This window comes from Lampetra planeri, chromosome 2, assembly GCF_965212315.1.
Source record: "Lampetra planeri chromosome 2, kcLamPlan1.2.h2, whole genome shotgun sequence".
NCBI lineage: Eukaryota > Metazoa > Chordata > Hyperoartia > Petromyzontiformes > Petromyzontidae > Lampetra > Lampetra planeri.
The window spans coordinates 33,453,190-33,467,187 of NC_136108.1; the positions used below are offsets into that span (position 1 = coordinate 33,453,190).

At 53.4% G+C, this 13,998-nt stretch overlaps 1 protein-coding gene across 1 annotated transcript; it reads right to left on the reverse strand.

The window, feature by feature from the left end:
- Positions 1-471: 471 nt before the first annotated feature.
- BAALC (BAALC binder of MAP3K1 and KLF4) lies at positions 472-6,952 on the reverse strand. The gene is made up of 3 exons (XM_078603436.1): positions 6,437-6,952; positions 2,650-3,020; positions 472-649 (listed from the first exon to the last, which is right to left on the reverse strand). The coding sequence occupies exons 1-3, from the start codon at positions 6,633-6,635 to the stop codon at positions 515-517; spliced, it is 705 nt and encodes a 234-aa protein (XP_078459562.1). The 5' UTR covers positions 6,636-6,952; the 3' UTR covers positions 472-514.
- Positions 6,953-13,998: the final 7,046 nt, after the last annotated feature.

Below are 13,998 nucleotides of genomic sequence, written 5' to 3' on the forward strand. Positions count from 1 at the left end.
GCCACCCACCCCCTCGTGTGCAGTGCCGGCCTTTATAGGTGCTCGCTAACAGCACTTGCCCCTACAGTCTGTTAAGGCTATACGGGGGATCTTTGTCTTTGTATCGTTGTGTGTGCGGGGGAGCGGGCGGTCGTGTCGCGGTTACGAACCCGGCGACCCGAGTTCGATTCCCGCTCGCGGCCAACCACCAGCGACCGGGTTCCTTAGGTCGACTCAGCCTCAAATGAGTTCCTGGTGCGGTGTGTAAACATCGCCACTGGGGAGACAAAGGCGGTCGGGCGGTGATGCTGCCCCACCCACCCACCCCCTCGCGTGCCGTGCCAGCCTTCATCGGTGCTCGCCAACAGCTCACGCGAGTTTCTTTGTCTTTGATGGATACCGGAGGAGGAGGAGAGAGGTCGAAATTGCCGGCAGGATACAAATCGGACCCACCACCACCTCCCCTCCCCACCCCACCCCCGACTCTCCGAGTTCACCTCCGAAGCCTCCCGTCCTGAGTTCACGGGACCTGCTTTTACTTCGTCTGGAGCTTGGCGGCAGAGGCGGCCGTGGCATCGGGCTTGCGTCCCGATTTGCCGATCTGACGGATGCTCTTGGTGATGGTGATGGTCACCTGCTTGGTGGACATGCGGTTCGCCTGCCATTTGGTCTGCCGGCGAGAGGAGGACGCAAATTACCATCACAAACGGGACATCCCCTTTGTTTTTTGCCAGTATTAAAGTATGAAAAGTATGAAAAATAAGAACGCTTTTACTTTTGCTGGCAGTCAAACAGGAGGCGTTATGCAGTGCTGGATTGAGCTCGTGCGGGACCTGTGGCAATGTGTGAGCGGATGACGTCACTCCACATGGAGCTCCATCCCCTCATCAATAATTATCATGGGGTGATGACGTCACTCACGTGGACCCCTGCCCCCACCCCCCTCATTTAATAATCATGAGCGGGTCATGATTTTCGATTGAATATTTCAGATTAACTGCAATCGACCCGTCCTTGGACGGGCCTATAGGCTAGTGCAAGGCCGTAATTATAATATATTGCTATACAATAGATTTCTGTTTATATGATTGTGGTTATGGTTGTACTTTATTATTCCCTAATCTCTGCCATTACATACAATGAAACAAGAAAAGGTAAAAATAAAAAAGTGAGCAATGTAATACAATACACTATTAGACATTGTAAAAAATAAATTAAAAGACCATCTTATGTGTTAGTGAATTATTTAATATTTTAGGCAGGAAATGGCAGGAAATTAGTTTTTAAATTTAGATTTTTTTTTCTGGGGGGGGGGCCAGACTCCCTGGGAGATTTGGTCCCCCCCAATGTTGACTCCATGGCTACGGCCTTGGGCTAGTGTGTTATAAAGGGGCCCCAAATAAAAAATATGAAAACACAATTTTTACTTGCATAGTAAAGTAATTGTATTTTATCATTTGCTATACGGCCAGATTATATGACAAATCGCTAACCTTAAACACCCAGTCGTTCATAAAAGTTGCAGGGCGGTATAGCGCTATAGTAATAGAGCAGGTGCATAATCACTGAACCGGAATTGATAGCTTGAAAGCATTTCGCGCGGGGCCCTTGAAAGTGCGGGGCCCGTAGCTACTACATATGTAGTAGCTACTACTACATATGTAGTAGCTACTACTACACGTGTAGTAGCTACTACATACTACTACTAATCAAGACCGCACTAACCACACACATGCTTATGGAAAACGCGCTAACAAATACCTATTTTATATTATCAGCAGTAAATGTTTTTTTTTAACAGAACAATGGACATTGCCCCAGGGCAACTCGTTTTTCACGCGATGCAGCCAAGATCCCCGCCAACGCTCTAAAGGGATGGGAATGCAAAGAGAGAGCGAGAGAGAGAGCGGAGCCGAGAGCTGTTGCCCGACACCGTATTAGGGCACGATCACATCTCGCCGATGTTGCTTCCTGCTGTGAAACGGCCCCAGACCCGCTCGTTTCTACACGAAGACGACCACGCGAGCGAGTGAGCTGTGGTTCGCAAAGTTGAGCCGTGGGCATGGTCCACACACAAAATAAACAACGGCCGATTCGAGGTGGGACTGCGTGTGCAAGGCGCTCTGAGATGCTGGGGGAATTTCAGCGCCCAGCAAATCCCCGACCCTTGCCTCGCCCGGCCTGGTATGCTTGATGAGAGCTCCGGTATTTGGGTTTACGGTATTCGCAAACGTTCGCCCAAACACTTTTTTGTTCGTGCATTTCGTTACACCTAATCGCGGTTCATAAATTATTGCAGCTTTGGCGGTGAATATCACGGCGGTGAATTGTTGCCGTGGTCAATTATCGCGGTGGCGAATGGTCACGGCATTGAATTATTGCAGTGGTGAATTATTGCGGTGGTGAATTGTCAAGGTGGTGAATTATCACGGCGGTGAATGATCACAACGGTGAATTATCGCGGCGGTGAATGATCAAGGTGGTGAATGATCACAACGGTGAATGATCACAACGGTGAATGATTAAGGTGGTGAATGATCACGACGGTGAATGATCACAACGGTGAATGATCACGACGGTGAGTTATCGAGGTGGTGAATTGTCGCGGCGGTGAATCATGAAGGCGGTGAACGATCAAGGCGGTGAACGATCATGGCGGTGAATTCCCACCTCCTCGGTGCGGATGACGCTCTTCTTCTCCAGCGTGGTGATCTCGGCGCCCGTGCTGGCGTGGTGCGCGTGCGTCCTCGTGGCCGGGAAGAGCTCCACGGAGAGCGAGGAGCGCTCGGGAGAGCCGCCCACCGCCACCGCCTCCGCCGCAGCCGCCGCAGCCGCCTCGCCGGTAGTGGCGGCGGCGCCGATGGGGGGCTCAGAGGGGCGTCTCGACCCTTCGCCCGTGACCGGCGAAGGGACCTCGGGGGGGGAGGCGTCGGCGTCCTCCAGCGCGGAGTCCCTCGGCCCAGCGGCCTGGTGCAGATGCTCCGACTGGCTCATCGTGACGTACGCCTGTGCCGGGTACGCCAGGCCGTCGTCAAAGATCCCTGCCGGTCGAGTGACGGGAGAGAGAGGGGCGCGGGCACGGCGCGTCAGTGTCGTGCGGGGCTGCGCGCTGGCGGATCCCGCTCCTTGAGACCCCCCCCCCCCCTCTCATTCCTTTCCAGCCCTCCAGATTTTTGGCGCCCCCCCCCCCAGCTACGCACAGGCCTATCCCAACCCCTCCTTATCAATCCCTCTTGTTTTACCGCATCAAAACTACACCACCGCTTACAATGACCCCGTTTACAATGACCCCGTTTCTTCATTTCAAACGATTATCATGCTACGTACCATTTTTTTAAAAATATATAATTGCTGTAAAGCGCCTTTGGTGAAGGTAAAGGCGCTATATAAATGACAAACACGATAAGAGAGTTATTTTATTGGAACCCTGAGCGCGCACGGCACCCTGCATCGGTGAGCTTCACCCTCGGACGGAACCGAAATGAGCGGCGAGTGATCGTGTGGCAACAGGAACGCCCTGCCCCGGCTGCACATGCAGAGCGACCTGCCTCGCATGTGCAGCCGGGGCAAAAGTGTTCGACACGTCGCCGAATTCCGAAGCCAAAGATGGAAATTCCACATTCCCTTGACGGGTTGTTGGGGCGGGAGGGGGAGCGAAGGTTAGAGGTTCACACGCAGCAGCAGCAACAACAACAACGCCCTCCTAATGCGAAACACTCGGCAGGATCCTCCTGAAAATCTGTCTTCAAAATCGAGTGAGGCCTTCATGGATTGACAAGCGGAATGATACTAATAATGATGATATTGTTGGTGTTGTTATTTGATAGTCGACGTCATCCAGAATAGAATTGATTCTACGGTTGGCACCCAAACAGGAATATGCTACACGGAGCCCAATAGGTAGAGTTGATCAGCACAGTTGTTCTAAGCATTTAACTATCGCTCATGTTTCTAATCATTCACATCCCTTTGTCAATCCACTGCTGGATGAAGCCCACTCCCTCCCCGCAGTGTCAGTCATGGGGTTGGTGACCATACTTCACCACGGCGGACAGCAATACAGGATGGTGAACGGGAAGGGTGGGCAGTATAGATATCACTTCACCACTGATGTTATCCATTGCCTGGAATCGAAATCGTGTTGCTGCTGAGTTTGAATGCGCAGTGCACTAACCGCTGCGCTGCCGCAACCCCCCCCCCCCCCATGTGTGTGTGTGTGGGGGTGTGTAGGTGTGTGTCAGAGGTGGGACAAAGTCATTGTTATGCAAGTCCAAGTCGAGTCGCAAGTCATCAAATTCATGACTCGAGTCTGACTCGAGTCCAAGTCACATGACTCGAGTCCACATCTCATAGGTGGGACAAAGTCATTGTTATGCAAGTCCAAGTCGAGTCGCAAGTCATCAAATTCATGACTCGAGTCTGACTCGAGTCCAAGTCACATGACTCGAGTCCACACCTCTGGTGTGTGTGGGTGACCCCGCTATTAATGTCAAAGCCATCAGAGTCCATAACGCTGAGATCATTTGACATTTTTTACTATCAAAAATTGGTTCACGTTATGTCCTGATGCCATCAAGGAGTTCTTATTACATCTGCTTCTACGGATGACTTGTTACAAACACAATTTGCGCACACCCACATACAAATACAAAGATCCCCCGTATAGCCTCGAACAGACTATTGGGGCAAGTAATGTTAGCGATCACCTATGAAGGCTGGCATAGCACACGAGGGGATGGTGTGGGCAGCACCATGCCCCGGCCGCATTCATCTCCCCAGTGCTGATGTTTACACACCGAACCTGGTGCTCCTTTTAGGGCTGAGTTGACCTAGGGGAGGCCCAGGAGCGGGTTCAGATTATCGTCGCTGGTGTTAGCCATGAGCGGGAATCAAACTCGAGACGCCGGGTTAGGACGCAGCGCAGCACCCTAGCCGCTACACGACCGCCCCCCACAATACATAGAGACAAAGAAAAAGATCCCCCGTGCAGCCTTAGCAGACTGTTGGGGCAAGTGCTGTCAGCGAGCGCCTATGAAGGCCGGCGCGGCACACGAGGGGTTGGGTGGCCAGCACCACGCCCGGTCGCCTTTGTCTCCGCAGTGGCGATGTTTACACACCGCACCAGGTACTCATTTTAGGCCGAGTCAGGCTAGAGGTAGCCCAGGACCGATTCAAAAATCGTCACTGTTGTTGGCCATGAGCGGGATTCGAACTCGGGTCGCCGGGTCGGTGGTAGCGCAGCGCCCTATCCGCTACACGACCGCTCCCCACATTACCCACAAACCAATACCAGTACCTGACCATTCGCCACTTAGTGACGGTGGCGTCACCACGGCGCCTGTGCCAGGCTAGGTGCATTTTGGGGCCACGTGAAGCGTCGAAGGCTCGCTGATAGGAAGATGTCTCGGGATAGCCCCAGCAGTTGCCATGGGTTGGCTGACTGAGATGACTGGTAGATGCACCACCAGCTGTACCCCCTACAGTGCCAAATTGCTATATTTTAGCCGCTCATTGTAAGCGTCGCTCCTCTGCCCTTCGTTGTTGCTGGAGGGCGACTGACACACATTGACAAACGCACGCACAACGTGAGCTTGCAGGCTTATGTAATTTCATCTGTGGTCTGCTCATGTCCATCGTGCGTCAATTGTGCGCAAGCACGCCTCCGCCTTTGGTTTTTTTTCTGAGTAAATTTTGTGAGTCTGTCATTGTCTGATTTCAGTATATCGTATGTATTGTAACACGGTGTTTGTGTGTGTGTGTAAATTATGGTCCTTATGTAACCATGGGCCACGAGAGCTCTCTTGATAATAAAATAATACATCCCCAATGGGACTTCTCCCATTGCAACACATCAGCCAGCTAACTATCCAGTGAGCTTCCGGGCAGCCTGCCAGGCAATTAAGCCACTCTGCAAGCCGCCCTTACAGTCAGCTGTCCAGCCAGTCAGTCAGACAGCAAGTCACCTAGCTGCCCAGTCAGTCAGGTAGCCAATTATCTAGCCGGCCATTCAGCTAAACAGTCAGTCTGCCAGTGTGCAAGCCTGTCAGTCATCCAGCCAGCCAGTCCACCCGTCCAGGTCGTTAGCCAGGAAACTGGCTTGTCCACCAGCCAACTTGCCAGCCAGCCTATCCATCAGCCAGCTAATCACCAAGTCAACCAACCACCTAGTCCGTAAACCAACCATCCAATGTCCGGCATTCTATCCGGCCTGAGAGTCAGCGAGCCGGAAATCCAGTGCAGTTAACCAGCTAACCAACCAATCAGTCGGGCAGTCATTGGTTTATCCAGTCAGCTAGCCACCTAAATATCCACTCATCCAACCAATAATTCATTCATTCAGCCAGTCAGCCACTCAGCCAATCAGCCGGCCACCCAATCAACCAATCAATGGACCATGCACGAGGATGACAGTGATGATGACCGTGCGGTGATGCGGCTCGGGCTCCGGCTCACCCACCGGCGCTCATGAGGCTCAGGGAGCCGCCGTCGCCGCTGTCGGCGCAGGACGCCGCGTCGAGGTTGCCCGGCGCGGCGGGGATGGCGGAGAGAGGCACCTCGGACTCGGTGCCCGTGAGCCACGTGCTCTCTGTCTCCTTGGTCCAACTCTCGTGGTAGCGCGGCTCGATCGCGTCGGCTTTGCTCCCTCCGCATCCCATCGTGGACGAGCCTCGCCCCCCCCTCCACTTCCCCCAGTGCGGCCAAGTGTCTGCTGCAGTGGGCGCGTAAACACGCGCGTGTGTGTGTTGTTGTTGTTGTTACACGTGTGTCTGTGTGTGCTGTTGTTGTTGTTACACGTGTGTGTGCTGCTGTTGTTGTTGTTACACGTGTGTATGTTGTTGTTACACACGCGTGTGTGCTGCTGCTGTTGTTGTTAGGCGTATGTTGTACTCCTGTCGAACCGTAAGTAGCCAACCATGCTAATCACGGTCGTTACACGCGTGTTCTGTGTTGTTACACGCTTGCTACTGTGTTACACGTGTACTGTGTCATTACACACGTGTACTGTGTTGTTACACACGTGTACTGTGTTGTTACACACGTGTACTGTGTCATTACACACGTGTACTGTGTTGTTACACGCGTGTACTGTGTTGTTAAACACGTGTACTGTGTTGTGAGCGTGGGCTGTGTACATGGTGTTGCTGATTTTATGCGTGCGCGTGGATTTACGATTGTATACGATGCTCACTGTGTGTGTGTATAGAGGTCGGCACAGCCTTAAATGAGCACCTGGCATGGTGTGTTAGCATCAGCATTGGGGAAACAAAGGTGGCCGGGTGTGATATTGGCCAACGCCTCGCTCTTCGTGTACCGTATTGGCCTTCATAGGTGCTCGCTAACAGCAGTCTGTTGAAGGCTATATGGGTGATCTTTGTGTGGATGTGTGGTGCTGTTTGTCTGTACCGTATGGATCGCTGAATGTATTTACACTGCATGATGCTTACTGTGTGTGTGTGCGTGGTGCTTACTGTGTGTGTGTGCATGGTGCTTACTGTGTGTGTGCATGGTGCTTACTGTGTGCGTGTGCATGGTGCTGTGTGTGTGTGCATGGTGCTTACTGTGTGTACGCTTGGTATGACACTGCATTGTGCTTACTGTGTGTGTGTACATGGTGCTGTGTGTACGCCTGGTATTACACTGCATGATGCTTACTGTGAGTGTGTGTGCATGGTGCTGTGGGTGTATACATAGGGGTGTATTATGTACGGTGATGTGTGCACGTGTGTGTGTGTGTGTTTAGCCATGAGCATCTATGTTTACTGTTTGGTGCTGTGTCCGATATGTACGTACTGTAGCTATACAGTATACCAATGTATACTGTATGGCGCTGGCTTGCGTGGGAAGAGGCTCCGAGATGAATCCCCGTCGACGCGCCGCGGCAGAACTGCGATCCCTCCTCACCGCTCCATCTCCGCGCTAACAGCTCCACGGCTCCACCGCCCGTGCAGTCGCGAGCAGGTTCTGGGACTCGAGCGCCCCCGCGGGAACCCCTTTAGTACCCTCTAGGTACCCCCCCCCCTCCTCCCCCCCCCCTATACTGGACCCTTCTCTGTACGAGCGAGGCCCTTGACATTCAATCAGAGTCTCCGTCCCCTTGCGCCGCCGTTATGGGCGCGGATTCTCGCTGCCGGTGCGGAAGCCGCTGTCCTTGGTACCGATGCCTCTCGCCGACTGTCGCCTCCCCTCGTTGGTCGTGCAGATTCTTAATGGTGGAGCGTTGACCGTCCGCCCCTCTCTCTCTCTATCTCTGTCTCTCACTAGGAGCTTGTCCTTGGCTCCACGCTGGCTTGATTCCCACCGCAGCACTACTCCCTCCTCCTTACCTACCCCCACCCACTCTGCCCCACCCCCCCACAAAAAAAAACAGCCCCCCACCACTCACTCCAGCCTCCCTCGCCCCCCGCCACACACCACCCACCCCCCTCCCTCCCGTGACGATCTGGGTACCTGTTGACCCACACGCGGCTCCTCAGTGACGCACGCCGCGATGGACAATCGCGTGCCGAGGTTCCGTGGTCGGCGTGCGCGTTTTGATGTTATCCTTCCAGGGTAACGAGAAATATTGTGGCTGTGGAGAGGCGGGGCTGTGGTGGCCTGTGTGGGGAAGTGGGGGAGGGGGGCTGGGAGTCGGGGGGGGGGATAGGAGGGGGGGGGGACACTGCCCAGAGACGCGACGTCGATTCGCTGCCTCCGCGATCCACGTCTCGGCCGTGCGGCTTCCTCCTTCCTCCTTCCTCATTCTCTGCGCCCACGTCGACAGACGTGGACTGCACAGAGAGGGAGAGAGATTCCCTCTCTCTCCCTCTCCCACCCACCCTCTCTCTCTCTCCCACCCAAGTCTCCCACCCCCTCTCTCTCCCTCTCCCACCCACCCTCTCTCTCCCTCTCCCACCCAAGTCTCCCACCCCCTCTCTCTCCCTCTCCCACCCAAGTCTCCCACCCCCTCTCTCTCCCACCCACCCTCTCTCTCTCTCCCACCCAAGTCTCCCACCCCCTCTCTCCCTCTCCCACCCACCCTCTCTCTCTCTCCCACCCAAGTCTCCCACCCCCTCTCTCTCCCTCTCCCACCCAAGTCTCCCACCCCCTCTCTCTCCCTCTCCCACCCACCCTCTCTCTCTCTCCCACCCAAGTCTCCCACCCCCTCTCTCTCCCTCTCCCACCCACCCTCTCTCCCTCTCCCACCCAAGTCTCCCACCCCCTCTCTCTCCCTCTCTCACCCAAGTCTCCCACCCCCTCTCTCTCTCTCCCACCCAAGTCTCCCACCCCCTCTCTCCCTCTCCCACCCACCCTCTCTCTCCCACCCACCCTTTCTCTCTTTCTCTCCCACTCTTTTATTTTATTTTTACGATCAGTGGAAACAAGAAGATGCTCGGTGTATTCGGCACTTTGCTTCGTTCATCATTTCGTAATTTTTTTTTAAACTTAGCTTTACGTAAAACCCCCACCTATCGCTCACTCTCTCGCTCACTCTCCCACTCTCACTCTGCCACACTGCCTGCATCTTTGCCTTTCCTCTCTCCCTTCCAACCCTCTCTGCTCCCTCCCCCCCATCTCACTCCCTCCCTGCTGAAATGCATCGTCATATTTCGTTATACGTTTACATACGAGTAGAGCAGTCGCCCTGTGTTTGTTTCATGTTTCTTTAACGTCATTGCACTTATTTTTATATTCTTGGGTCTTTCGGTAAAGTCACGTTGATAGGTTCAAAGAAAATCACCAAAAAATAACAATTGTACGCGACATCGTATGGTGATTATACGTTACCAGTGGTGCTCAAGCACCAGTGACAACGTAGAAGTCAACACATTGGCCTTTACATCAAATATAAATAGAATGTGCGACGTTTCGGACAATGACGTGGTAGGATGAAGGGCTATTGCCCGAAATGTGATCTATTTTATATAAAATATATATTTTAAAAATGTATCAATGCGTTATACCACAATGTTATTGACGAATGCGTTGAGTCATTTAGCAATTGTATTATGGATCAATCTAAAAATAAATCATCTGGAAGAGCCTACATAACCTGCATGGAATGTATTATTTAACAGTGATTCACGTTCGTGCAATTTGTTTCGATTTCTCATGGACACAGCAGTTGTTTTTTTATCTCCGATCCCCACTCGCTTCGTTGCTGTCATTTCACGTGTTACTTCATTTATTTCTACTTTCGTCCTTATGGTGACCCAGCAGGCCACCCTTGCAAATGCGCCCTCGCCCTGTTCTCTTTCTCTTTTTTTTACGATCAGTGGAAACAAGAAGATGCTCGGTGTAGTCGGCACTTTGCTTCGTTCATCATTTCGTAATTTTATTTTTATAACTTTGCTTTATGTAAAACCCCCACCTCTTGCTCACTCTCTCGCTCACTCTCTCTCGCTCACTCTCTCGCTCTCTCTCGTTCTGCACGCAGCCCTTCTCGCAGTCCAACGGCCTCCGACGAGTAGCTCATGATTGCATGCAGAGCTCCCCGTCATCTGCCACCGAGCACACGGCCTCCTCCATCGCCCACTGCTCCCTGAAGGCCGGCACGGCGTGGGTCAGCCGCGCATGGCGGAACTCCAGCCCACACCCTGGCTCCGACCAGAGTGCGGAAGATGCTCTCGACTTCTCCCGCGGTCCGAACCAAATGACCTGGAAACCCCTTCGCTCTCCATCCGTCCCTCCTCTTCACCCTCCCCTCCCTGCCTTTGTCTGCTTCCCTTCGTATCTCGCTCTCTCCTCCCTCCCTGCCTCTCATCACCTTCGCTCCCATTCTGCCCGTCTCCCTACATCACGATGGTCCGTCCACCCTGCCGTCATGATTCCCCATCACCCCTATCGCCCTGCTTCCCTCGCTACTTCCCGCACATCCTGCTGCCTTCTTCACTCGAGTATTCCCTTCCTCGCCTTCATCTCTCCCTGCCCCCCCACCCCCTCCAATACTCCGTCTACCTCCATTCCTTTAATATCACGCTTCCTACCGACCTTCATTATTCATTAGCATCGCATCCCCCCCCCCCTCTACCTGCCCCTGCCACGATCATTCCGCCAGTGGCGCCCTTCCGTTCATCCCCAGCGCACGCCTTTGCTGTTGGGTCTTTAATCAAACTCAGGACGCCTCCACCGCCCGCTACCCCCCTCCCCCACCGCCCCCCCCTCCCCTGTGAGGGGTGGACGCGGGGTCAATTAATTTAGGCACGAGGGGGGAGAACGTTTCGAGGCGCTAAGGTCCGCCTCGTGTCACCGCGACTGCGTGGATAATGAAACAAGGCGACCGCATTCAATTCGCGTTCACCTCCACTCATCAAACACGGAATTAGAGGGCGGGGGGACGGTGGGGGTGCTTTGCCTCTGCTCATCAGCAAGGCGCAGCCCTGCAATTGCTCGCTCACGTCTCTGCTATCGGAAGGGGCCTCCTGTTTAGAGGCTCGAGGGACGCTCGGGGTTTGTTGTTGTTGTTGTTGTTGTTGTTGTTGTTGTTGTCTTCCACGCTGGCCGGGCGTGTTGGGAGAGGTGGGGCGGGGGGGGGGGGTACCCACACGTTACCCCACCACACGCGGCCTGCCGATCATAGACTGACCGTGATGTGCCCATTTATACTGCTGGGCAGGTTGGGGGGAGCGGACGGGTGGGCATTGAAGGGACTTTGCCAAACCGCGTCAATTCTTGATCGTAATTTTCTCACCTTTCTTGTCAACGCCATCTAATAATAACAACAACAACAACAATATATTGATTTCGAGGACGCTCAGTGAAGTAAGACGCACCCAACCCTGGTGCTCGCCGTCAATAACTCTAAACACATCTTACACACACACACAGACAAAAACAAAGATCCCCCGTCTAGCCTTGACAGACTGTAGGGGCAAGTGCTGTTAGCGAGAACCTACGAAGGCCGTTTCACACACAGACACATACACTCCGGATTGTAATACCCCCCCCCCCTCCGAGTGTGGCTTTCACACACACACAGGGTGGCGGTTAGAGGTAGGGGGAGTGGGCAGTGCGTCGTATAATCCACACAACGCGGTGGTTCTTGCAACACACGATGCAGCAAGCATAGAATCACGACTTTGAAAAAAAAAAAATCGATGTTTTATTTTTAGATGTCTGCAAATCGTATGCAAATGGTATGCTAATGTCACGTTTTCGTCGAAGCGATGAGCGAGCGAAGCAGCGACGCGCATTTGATGAGGACCGCGAAAATGCGCCTTAATTGTCACACTTTACTGCCGTAATTATTTCCGTTGCCGTGGCAACAGCAGAAGGTTGTGCAAGAGCTGTGTGTGTGTTTATATGTCAAAGATATCGTGTGTGTGTGTGTATGTGTGTGAAATATTGAGTGGGAGCCGAGCGGTGGCACAGTGGTTAGCGCACTGCGCTGCGATTCCACGCCGACAGAGTTCGATTTCCGCTCACAGCCGGTAACAATCTGTGACCGTTATCTGAACAGGTCCTGGGTCTCCCCTAAGTCGACTCAGCCTTAAGTGAGTACCTGCTGCGGTGTGGAATACAGCAGCACTGGGGAGACAAATGCGGCCGGGAGCCTGGTGATGCCCCCCCCCCACCTCATGCGCCGTGCCATTCTTAACGAGAATCAGAATATATATTTGTACTTTAAGAATCCGATGAGCTATGAAGCTCTTTCGCACAGATGTCCAGTTGATGCTCGCTAACAGCGCTTGCCACAACCGTCTCTTGAATGCGATGCGGGGTTAGCGGCGTCTTGTGCATGGCGTGTGTACGTGCAACACTGATTGATCTCACGAGGGAACATTCGTAAATTGCGATCGTATCGAGTGTGAAGAACCCCACTCCGTGAGGGCTCTAGGCAGAACCCAATCGTGGCTATAGACGAGACTCGTGACGAAATGACAGCCAAAGAAGATGGTTTGGGTGGAAAAAAAGCTAAAACCTCCGAGCAAAGTAACATCATTCGCGGAGACGGAGCAATGATTTGAGCTCGGTGGAAGTGTTGATTTCATCGCGAGACCGCGAGAGTCGGCGGCGGATTTGGGGAGGCCTTCAACCAGCAGTGGAGAGATGTTTGATGGTTTCGCTTCGGTGGGCTCGATCGGGGCCTGTCACCGTGCTGGGGAAATTCGCGTTACCTGCAGATGGTGTAATTGTTGAGCGTTGGGCAGAGGTCGCAAACGGGTTTTGATTTCTTACCCGTACCCCTACCCGGCCGCACCAGGGTACGGGTACGACTACTCACCAGTGACTCACGGCCTACCCGTACCCGGCCGCACCAGGGTCGCAGACGGCTACCCGTACCCGTACCCGGCCGGATACGGGCAGCCGGGTATCGGGTAGGGTACGGGTATCGGGTACCCGGTTGCGACCTCTGGCGTTGGGGTGCGTTCGCTGATCTCAGCTACTCGCATGTGCACGCGCCTTCTTGTCGTTATTAGCTACGGGCAGAAGCCGGTAAGCCCGGAGGAAATCCACGCAGACGAGAGGGGGGGGACATACAACGATGCCCCAGTCGGGAATTGAACCAAGGATCATCTTTGTCGTGAGGCGCAAGTGTGACTGGAGTGACAATAGAGCCTGCATGCGATGTGAGGGGACTAGTGGCCACGGGAGGTAGTGACAGGGGTGTCAGCTGTGAGTGTGAAGCGACTGGTGGCTACGGGAATAATCGAGAAGGGGACGTCGTCAGGTGAAATTTAAACAAACCACCCAAAACGCATACAAATACAACTCAACCATCCCCCATCCTACCAGGCAAAGCCCACTGAGGCATGAACTTATTTTTCAGAAGCGACCTGGCTAACACAAATGATAGCTCAACAAAGTGGCCCATCGTTTGGACATTTATATCACCAAAATATTCTAAATAATCTCAGATGCGTGTTTCTAAACGTGGGGTAGTAGGAGTAGTCGTTCCACTCACACTCACTGTGCCCAGCCCTACCTGACCCCTAAACCCTAACCCCTAGGCATCTCCTCCGCACGTTCTCATCTCTCTTCCGCTGTTCAAGTTCAAGTTCATTTATTAGGTATAGCCCTGTGAGCCATTCGGCTCTTGAA

What these genes read in the sequence shown, in the direction of transcription:
- BAALC (XM_078603436.1), bottom strand. Translation starts at nt 6,635, where the DNA reads ATGGGATGCGGAGGGAGCAAAGCCGACGCGATCGAGCCGCGCTACCAC. An exon ending in CCTGAGCCTCATGAGCGCCG is followed by an intron (nt 3,021 to 6,436) that starts GTGGGTGAGCCG and finishes CTCGACCGGCAG; the next exon opens with GGATCTTTGACGACGGCCTG. An exon ending in GCGTCATCCGCACCGAGGAG is followed by an intron (nt 650 to 2,649) that starts GTGGGAATTCAC and finishes TCTCGCCGGCAG; the next exon opens with ACCAAATGGCAGGCGAACCG.